Source organism: Egretta garzetta, unplaced genomic scaffold, assembly GCF_000687185.1.
Source record: "Egretta garzetta isolate BGI_Z169 unplaced genomic scaffold, ASM68718v1 scaffold628, whole genome shotgun sequence".
In the NCBI taxonomy this organism is placed as follows: domain Eukaryota; kingdom Metazoa; phylum Chordata; class Aves; order Pelecaniformes; family Ardeidae; genus Egretta; species Egretta garzetta.
In genome coordinates this window covers 258,622-267,844 of record NW_009260535.1, presented here as the reverse complement: position 1 = coordinate 267,844, position 9,223 = coordinate 258,622, and the positions used below count along the sequence as shown (strand labels likewise).

The window sequence follows — 9,223 nt, the reverse complement described above, 5'->3', positions numbered from 1 at the left end:
CTGATCTAGTCAGCAGTGTCCCTGCTCACTGCAGGGGGGTTGAACTAGATGACCACTAGTGGTCCCTTCCAACTCTAAACATTCTATGATTCTATGATTCTATGATTCTATGATTCTATGATTCTATGATTCTATGTTTGGGGATATTTTGGACCAGGCTTGCCAATCTGCTCAGGGACATGTGAGGTTTTTAGATGTGTTTGGTATGTTCGGCTCCTGGCTGCTGGTGACAGTGGACCTGATGCAGAGATATGATGGGCTTTGGAGTTTTTTCACCTCTTGCTCCTAGTAAACTCACAGAGCGCACAGAGGCATGGGTTGGCGTTGAGGAGGAAGGCTGAAGGGGCTGCTGATCGGTCCTCATCCTCGCATCCCTCTTGCAGGCTCTTGAGCAACGCCTTTGAGGAGCTGATTGCCTTCCAGCGTGCCCTGAAGGACTTTGTCGCCTCCGTCGATGCCACCTATGCCAAGCAGTATGAGGATTTCTACATTGGCCTGGAGGGCAGCTTCGGCTCCAAGCACGTCTCGCCGCGGACGCTGACGGCCTGTTTCCTCAGCTGCATTGTCTGCGTGGAGGGCATCGTGACAAAATGTGAGACTGGGGGAAGAACCGTGGGCTTCGGGGGTGGTGGGTCCACATGTTTGCTGCAGAGCGGCTGGAGACCACCAGGAGCCATCGTAATCCTGGCAACCCAGGTGAAGGGAACAGGGTGTTTCAGAGAAGGTCTTGAGTGTTGGGATGGTCTTTAAGCTCAGCAAAGCCTGACCATGGTTGACAGGGGGTTGTGTCCCAAGTGCAGTTTAGCAGTGGAGACCCTGTTGGGGCCTGTCTGCTGACAGGTGGGTGGGACATCCCTGCCCCTAACTCCTGTTTCTTCCACCCCCAGGCTCTCTGGTTCGTCCAAAGATTGTCCGGAGCGTCCATTATTGCCCAGCCACCAAGAAGACTATTGAGCGCCGATATACGGACATGACCTCCCTGGATGCTTTCCCATCCAGCTCTGTCTACCCTACGAAGGTGAGGTGAAGCAGCCTTGTGGGAAGCATCAGCAGGTTTCTCTGAAGACAGTGTGCCACTTCCAAGCCCTGTGCATCCCTTCTCCCTCTGCCCACGTAGCCCATGGAGTAGAGAGAGGACACATCATGTGTGACAGTCCCAGAGAGCTACTAGGAACATGTGAAGAAAATGTCTGTGTACACAAGGCCACCAGACCTGCTAGTTCAGATGTTAGTTATGATCTTGGTTCTGCTCAAGCGTGGTTTCTTGGGGGGTGGTCAGCCAGTCTTGTTGCTCCTGGGACCCAGGTCAGCATGGGAATGCCTGTGCTGTGCTGGAGGGTGTATGCACCCTTGGGTAGAGGGTTTGCCCTGTATTTGGGAATGCAGGAAGGTCGACCTGAGCTTTGTCCCCATTGTGCACACAGCCTGCTGCATGGGTGGTGTGCCTGCAGTAGGAACAGGGCTTGGAGACACCCAGTGTAGCAGCAGTGATGGGTGGTGGCAGCTGGGGAGGGGCTGTGGAGCTGGGGGACCCCAGCCTGTGGCAGTCCTGATCAAGCAAACCTTTCCAGCAGTCTTGCACATGTGGGGTGATGCAGACTGTCTTCCCACTGCTCAGCTGGCCCACCTCTTCTCCCTGTGCTCCTGAAAAATGACGCTAGTCTTTTTATTGGGATTCTTCCTCTAGGATGAAGAGAACAACCCCCTGGAGACAGAGTTTGGCCTCTCCGTCTACAAGGACCATCAGACCATCACCATCCAGGAGATGCCCGAGAAGGCACCAGCAGGGCAGCTGCCACGCTCGGTGGATGTCATTCTGGATGATGACCTGGTGGACAAGGTGAAGCCTGGGGACCGCATCCAGGTGGTGGGGACGTACCGCTGCCTGCCAGGAAAGAAAGGGGGTTACACTTCAGGGACTTTCAGGTGAGCTTTCTTTTGTCTTGACTTCAGCCCTCCCACCCTTTTTAGTCGGGTCACATCTCTAGAAGATGAAATCTAGACCGGGCACGTGGCTGTCACAGAGCTGGGTCAAACACTGGCTTAAATCACTTGGAAGTGGTTTGCACCTTGCTTCTTAGCATCAGTGTGTTGCTGTGAGCTCCAGCTGTGCACAGAGGGGGTTGGATGCTCTTAAAGATGCTCCATTGATGGCCCAGTGCAGTCAGAAGGAGGGGGCTGCAGCTCTTGAAGCTTTCCAGTCCCCTTCAGGACTTCCTAGAGCAAATGATGATCCTGTGGAAGTTTCTGCTGTGTTGTTGCTGTGACCTGTGGGGTTTGTTGACCTGACGATGGCTGTGTCCCTTCTCCAGGACTATCCTCATTGCCTGCCATGTGAAGCAGATGAGCAAGGACGTCCGGCCTCTCTACTCCGCTGCGGATGTGGCCAAGATCAAGAGATTCAGCAAGAGTCGCTCCAAGGTATTTAAGTCTTATATCTAGAAGGCAGGCTTGTATCAGAGCATGAGATTTCAGCCAGAGCAGCTTTGAGGCTTGGCGTGTGGCTAAGGAGTTGTCATCTTGGGTTGCAAGTGACTCTGCAACCCTCTTAGCAACGTTGCTGGATTTTCCACTCGCTTTCTTTGCATTTGGGGCTGAGGCTTTGATCAGGTCCTGTTTTTTGTTTTTTTTTTTTTTTTTTTATGTTGTGCAGCTCTGCTGTGCATCGCTGTCGAGACAGAGATCTGTCCATGTTGTGTGAATCCTGACCCTGTCAGCTGGTTGCCAGAGAATTTCCTCTGCAGGAGAAACACCCCCCTCTTTCCTCCTCAAACCCCAGTGAGAGTGAGATATGGAGGTCTGCCCCAGCCTGGTCTTATGCTCAGACCTTTGTGGAGTGTGGAGAGGAGAAAGCCTTGCTCTCACAGGGGTTGCTGCTTCCAGTGCTTGCTTGGGTGACCATGACAGTCAGGATGGTTTAGGACTTCAGAGCACCATTGAAAGAAAACTCTGGCAAACGGTTGTTACCTCTCTAAATAATTTTCATCCATGTGCTTCTGTGATAGGAATAAGCTCCTTTTTTGTGCCAAAATGGATTTGTGGAATATTGTTCCTTGCTCTTTGCTACAGTCCATCTGATGGGCTGTGCTTTGCCTCTTCTGCCTTAGGATATCTTTGACCAGCTGGCGAGATCCTTGGCTCCCAGCATCCATGGGCATGAGTACATCAAGAAGGCCCTCCTCTGCATGCTGCTTGGAGGGGTGGAGAAGGTCCTGGAGAACGGGAGCCGCATCCGAGGAGACATCAACATCTTGCTGATAGGTCTGGAAAGGCTGGGCAGAGGCAACCTCAGTTGGTGTTGTCGGGGGGTGAGGTGAAGGAGTACTTCCCTGGACTTAGTTTCATAGAGTAGCTGAGGTTAGACAGGACCTCTGGAGGCCTCTGACCCAAGCGCGCGCACAGGGCAGAGCCAGTGTCACTGGTAGATCAGGTTGCTTTGGGACTTGTCCAGTTGGTTTTGAACACCTCCAGCGATGGGATCCCATGACCTCTGTGGGCCACTGTCCTGGTGTTGGATCATCCTCAAGGAGATTTCTTCTACCATCCAATTGGCATTTCCTGTGTTCCAAATCATCCCTGTTGCCTCTGGTCCTGTCACCATTCATCTCTCAAAACTGACTCCATCTTCTTTATCTTTTCCCATGGGGTCATTGAGGAAGGCAAGGAGATCATCTGATCACCTTCCTTTCTGAAGGCTGAACAAACCCACTTCTCTGTCCCCTTCTTTTTTCCCCACTGAGGAGCCCCAAACTGGACCCGTTATCCAGGTGATGTGTGATTATTAAATGCAGTCTTCTCCATTTCAGGAGACCCTTCTGTCGCCAAGTCCCAGCTGCTGCGGTATGTGCTCAGCACCGCGCCCCGCGCCATCCCCACCACCGGCAGAGGCTCCTCTGGCGTTGGCCTCACCGCTGCTGTCACTACGGACCAAGAAACTGGTGAGGAGCAGGCTGGTTCCTGGTGGGAGCTGGCAGAGGGATGCTTTTTAATGCCTGGGAGGGACTCTGCAAGATCTAGTGCTGCTGTTCGTCCTGTGGTGACACTTGCAAGGCTTGTTCCATCCAGAAGCTTTATGACAGTGACAGTGGTGTGGAGGGGTATTTTCTTCGCCTCTGTTAAGTGGTGGTCTTCTCTACTCCTCTTCTACTTGGTGCACCCCATGTGAGGGCTAGCAGCAGCCTGCATCTTGTTGTCTTCCTCATGGGCTTGCTCCTCATCCTAAGTGTCCTCCTTCTGCTGTCAAGCTGGGTAGGAGATGGGCGGCCCTGAAGGTTGCTGCTGCTCTTTGAGGCTCAGCCTAGTCACAGGGGTGGTGCTGCAGTGGAGGGGGACAGCAGAGAGGGAGATGCATGGGGCTGCTGAATGGTGGTTGACCCTCTTTTTTCTCTCACCCCGTCCCAGGCGAACGGCGCCTGGAAGCAGGGGCCATGGTGTTGGCCGACCGGGGGGTGGTGTGCATTGACGAGTTCGACAAGATGTCTGACATTGACCGCACAGCCATCCATGAGGTGATGGAGCAGGGCCGCGTCACCATTGCCAAGGCCGGCATCCATGCCCGCCTCAACTCCCGCTGCAGCGTCCTGGCGGCAGCCAACCCTGTCTACGGCCGGGTGAGTCCTGGTGTTTGCTGGTCCTGTCCGTAGGGAGGGATGCTGGGAGCTGTCTTGGTGGAGGAGGCAGCTGGTAAAACCCAAAAGATCCCCTAAAACCGGTGCTTGGTTCTTTCTGGAACTGTGCAGTGAAGACCTGGTTGGTTTCGTCTTGGTTGCTGCTCATGGCCCTCCTGGAGGAGAGAGGGGCTTTTGGGGTTTCTCACCCCAGCTCAGTTCTGCCTGGGTGTCTCAGGGCAGCCCAGTAGATCTTCATCCTGGTGATGAGCCTCAGTCTTGGTGTGTGATCTGGGATCACAAAAAATATGTTTTCCTTGCAAATGAGAGCTGTGCCCACCTTCTGGGGTGGGGAGAAGAGGCCTTACTGCTGCAGCAGGCTGGGTTTAGTGTGTTGTCCAGCTGCCTGGGGATCCATCCTCTAAGGCCTGGCCTGAGGTGGTCCTCCCAGCCTCCCTGTCAGGCAAGACTGGCCTGTGAGGGTCTCCTGTAACCCCTTATCTTGTCCTCTTACAGTATGACCAGTACAAGACGCCCATGGAGAACATTGGCCTGCAGGACTCCTTGCTCTCCCGCTTTGACCTGCTCTTCATCGTGCTGGACCAGATGGACCCTGAGCAGGACAGGGAGATCTCGGACCACGTCCTGCGGATGCACCGCTACCGCAACCCCAACGAGCAGGACGGGGATGGTGAGTTGCTTGTAGTTGTGTAGCTGCCTTGTTGCTCGGTCCTGTCCTTCCTTGGTGGGTTGTCACCTCTTGGTGACAGTTCACTGGGTTCAGCATCCTTGGCTTTATTGAGAGCTGCTTTTGGTGGCTTTTGGAAGTTGCTTCAGCAATGCTGCAAGAGGCTAAAAGCCCGTTCTCTGTGACCCTCCCCTCTCCAGCCATGCCCCTGGGCAGTGCCGTGGAGATCCTGGCTACGGAGGACCCTGACTTCGTGCAGGAGGAGGAACAGGAGCTCCAAGTGTATGAGAAGCACGATGACCTCCTCCATGGGCCCAACCGCCGCAAGTGAGTCCCACGTCTCCTGGAGCTCTCTGGGGGTTTCCATCCCTGTCAGTTAATGGGTTTGGCTTGAGTATCCGGGCAGTGGCTGATTGCTGGTGCCAGCGATGCTCCACGTGGTCCATGGGGGAGTATGTGGGCAGGGTGCCAAGGGAGCCCTGCTCTGGGCTTGATCTGTCATGCCAGGCAGGTGGGGAACATCTCTTGAAGCTAAATTCCCCACATGCCTGGACACCCATGAAGGATACAAAGTGGGAAGCCCGCTTCTGCAAACACCCTTTGCCCCTCCCCACTTTGGAGGACACGGGTGTCCACGCATCCCCCGCAGGGAGAAGATCGTCAGCATGGAGTTCATGAGGAAGTACATCCACGTAGCAAAGATGATTAAGCCCGTCTTGACCCAGGAGTCTGCAAGCTACATAGCGGAGGAGTACTCCCGCCTGCGCAGCCAGAACCAGATGAACTCGGACATCGCCAGGGTGAGTCCTGCGAGCAGCTCCTTCTTAGGCCAGGAGGAGGGAAACTGAGGCACAGGCTCCCCTCTCTCCTTAAGGGTGTCTTCCACCTTTGGTGGGATGCTGGGGTGGGGGTCAGCCTCGTGGAGACACCTCTCTCTCTTCCCTACCAGACCTCCCCAGTCACAGCCCGTACGCTGGAGACCCTGATCCGCCTCTCCACGGCTCACGCTAAGGCCAGGATGAACAAGACGGTCGATCTGCAGGATGCAGAAGCAGCTTTGGAGCTGGTGCAGTTTGCCTACTTCAAAAAGGTGGGGGGAAGTTGTCCCTGGGTGCTCAGGAGGCCCTAAAATTGTCATTGGAAGGGGTGGGTTTGGTGCAGCCTGAGCACCCCAGGCTGCTGGTGGGGACCCTTCCTGGTGATGGTGTGGGGATGGGGCAGTGGTGGGACCTTGTGTCCCTCAGGACTGGCCCCTAAAAAGCAGCTTGAGTGGAAAAGGGTCCTGAGTCCATCCTGACTTTTGCCACACAGGTGCTGGAGAAGGAGAAGAAACGCAGAAAGGAGGACGACTCAGAGACCGAGGAGGAGGAGGAGGAGTCGCAGGGCAAGGAGGAGCGCAAGGCAAGGAGGTAGGAGCCAGAGCAAGGGAGGAGGGTTGGATGTCATGCAAGAGGCACTGGCCTCTTCTGAGGTTGCGGCAGGCGGTGCTGGCCTTGGGGAAATACTCCACGTTTTGCTCAACTTAGTGGAACGTGTGCCCCCAGGTTGTAATAGAAGGGCATCTTTATTTCATGGGTAAGGAATTGGCTGGATGGCCATGTCCAAAGAGTTGCAGTCAATGATCCAATGTCCAAATGGAGATCAGAAATGAGTGGTGTCCCTGAGGGTTCTGTACTGGCACTGATGCCATTTAATACCTGTGCAGACCTCATGAGGTTCAATAAGGCCAAGTGCAAGGTCCAGTGCCTGTGTCGGAGCAATCCCCAGTGTAATGTGGGCTGGGGGATGGGTGGATTGAGAGCAGCCCTGTGGAGAAGGACTTGGGAATACTGGTGGATGAAAAGCTGGCCAGCAGCTGGCAATGTGCACTCACAGCCCAGAAAGCCAACCCTATCCTGGGCTGCATCCCCCGCAGCGTGGCCAGCAGGGCGAGGGAGGGGATTCTGCCCCTCTGCTCTGCTCCGGTGAGGCCTCACCTGGAGGGTAGATTTAATTAAACATAAGGAAAAAAAATTTACGATAAAGGTAGTGAGACACTGGAACAGGTTGCCCAGAGAAGTGGTGGATGCCCCATCGTTGGAGGTGTTCAAGGTCAGGTTGGATGAGGCTTTGAGCAAACCTGATCTAGCAAAAAAAGACCTTGCCCTGTGGCGGGGGTGTTGGACTACATGATCCAACCCAACCCTTCTGTGAGGTGACAGTCCACAACCCTCAGGGCTGGTGCTGGCTTGGGTCCTGAGCCATGGGCAAGGGCTTTGTTGCTGGAGGGTGGCTTACCTGTGAGCTGCAGGTACCCTGTATGGACTTGGCCAGATGTCTCCAGGAGCTCGGGGTTTGGGGGTTGGTCCTGAGGTCTGCAGTTTGGCTGGAGCAGGGGTGATGTCTTCTTCTCCCACCTAGGAGAAAGAAGGCACGCACAGGAGGCGAGGGGGACTCCTACGACCCGTACGACTTCAGTGACGCTGAGGAAGAGATGCCGGAGGGTGAGTCCCTGGGGTTTTGGTGGCACCTGGTTCCTGAGAGTGCTGCTGCCTTCTGTCCTGGTGGGTCTGTGCACACCCTGGAGAGCAGCGATGCCTTGGGGTCACTCGGTGTCCCTGGCGTGGTGCGGCACCATCCAGCCCCACAAATCAAGATGAACTTTTTTTGAAATCCTCCATGGCCATGTGAGACAGGAGAGTTGGTATTGCTGTCTGTTAGAGTTAGTATTCTGTCCTCTTCCAAACTGCTGCAGAAGTAACAACGTTGGGAGGGAGTTTGGCATCACCCACTCCATCCTAAGGCCAAGTGCTTTTGCTCTCTGGGTGCTTGGACACCAGGCATGTTGAAGGTAACTTTTCCTTCTGCTCCAGTCCAGGCCCACACTCCGAAGACACCTGAAGCCTCGGCTGCTGGCGAAGCGAAGAAGCCGGAGTTGGCTGAGCCAAGGTGAGTTGGGGCTGGAGGAAGCATCTGTCCCTGTGTGTCCCACCCCACCCTGGTGGGTCCAAGCTGTTGTCTGATGCTGGAGATGCATCTGTGGTGGGTGCTCCAAGCTCTGGTTTTGGCTTTCCTGCTGGTGCCAATTCAGGAGTGGGGAAGGTCTGGGGGGTCCTGGTCTGGGAAGGAAGGGGAAGGACTCGTGTGTGTGGTCTCTAAGGGTGATTACTTTTCACCATCCCTGAGCAGGCTGAAAGCGTTCAAGGCTGCTCTCCTAGAGGTCTTCAAAGCTTCCCATGCCCAGTCCGTGGGTCTGAAGAATGTGATGGAGTCCATCAACCGCGACAACCCTGAGCCCTTCTCACTGGCTGAAGTCAAGGTGGCGTTGGCCCACATGCAAGACGACAACCAGATCATGGTGTCCGATGACATTATCTTCTTAATCTGAGCTTCTGGGTGGAAGAGCCCAAGTTCTCATGGACTTTCACTCTGGAGACTCTCTGCATTTGCCTTCAACTCTCTCCTGAATGCTTCTGGCTGAGCTGAACTTCAGGGAGCTCAAGTCTGTGCACTTTACAGTCCTTCCTCACTGTGCATTGCTGGCCCCAAAAAAGCCAGGAGCTCTGGAGGCTCTTTTACTGTTGCTGCCTCCAAACTGGAGTGTTCGGGAGGAGGTTTGTTTCTGCAAAGAGCCGAAAGGAAAAACTTATGTGCAAATTATCAGTGTTCTTAACATATTGTTTTTAGCTTTGGTGGTAATGTTTCCAGCCCTTAAATAAAAAAATCTGGATTTAGGAATCCAACATTCAATACCTGGGGTGGTAAGAAGCAATACAGCAGCTCCACTCTTAATAGTGAAGCTTTTATTTTTCCCCTTTATTTTTATTTTCCTTTTTTCTCAATTAAATAGCCTAGACTTGCTTGTCTTACAAGTAAAGATGCCTAACGCCTGTCCTGTTGGCTGTCACCAGCCTCTTTTTTTTTTTTTTTTTTTTTTTCCCCACCCCCC

The 9,223-nt window shown here is 54.1% G+C and overlaps 1 protein-coding gene across 1 annotated transcript in view; it reads left to right on the top strand.

Moving 5' to 3' along the window:
• The window catches only part of MCM3 (minichromosome maintenance complex component 3), an 11,957-nt gene extending 3,128 nt beyond the window's left edge, over positions 1-8,829 (top strand). The window contains exons 3-17 of the mRNA XM_035900147.1: positions 384-592; positions 888-1,018; positions 1,688-1,926; positions 2,313-2,421; positions 3,108-3,261; positions 3,807-3,938; positions 4,402-4,610; positions 5,124-5,298; positions 5,496-5,622; positions 5,945-6,095; positions 6,245-6,385; positions 6,607-6,704; positions 7,696-7,778; positions 8,148-8,223; positions 8,464-8,829. Coding sequence (XP_035756040.1) covers positions 384-592; positions 888-1,018; positions 1,688-1,926; positions 2,313-2,421; positions 3,108-3,261; positions 3,807-3,938; positions 4,402-4,610; positions 5,124-5,298; positions 5,496-5,622; positions 5,945-6,095; positions 6,245-6,385; positions 6,607-6,704; positions 7,696-7,778; positions 8,148-8,223; positions 8,464-8,662 — 2,233 coding nt within the window. The 3' untranslated portion in view covers positions 8,663-8,829. The remainder of the gene's footprint in view (positions 1-383; positions 593-887; positions 1,019-1,687; positions 1,927-2,312; positions 2,422-3,107; positions 3,262-3,806; positions 3,939-4,401; positions 4,611-5,123; positions 5,299-5,495; positions 5,623-5,944; positions 6,096-6,244; positions 6,386-6,606; positions 6,705-7,695; positions 7,779-8,147; positions 8,224-8,463) is intronic.
• Positions 8,830-9,223: the final 394 nt, after the last annotated feature.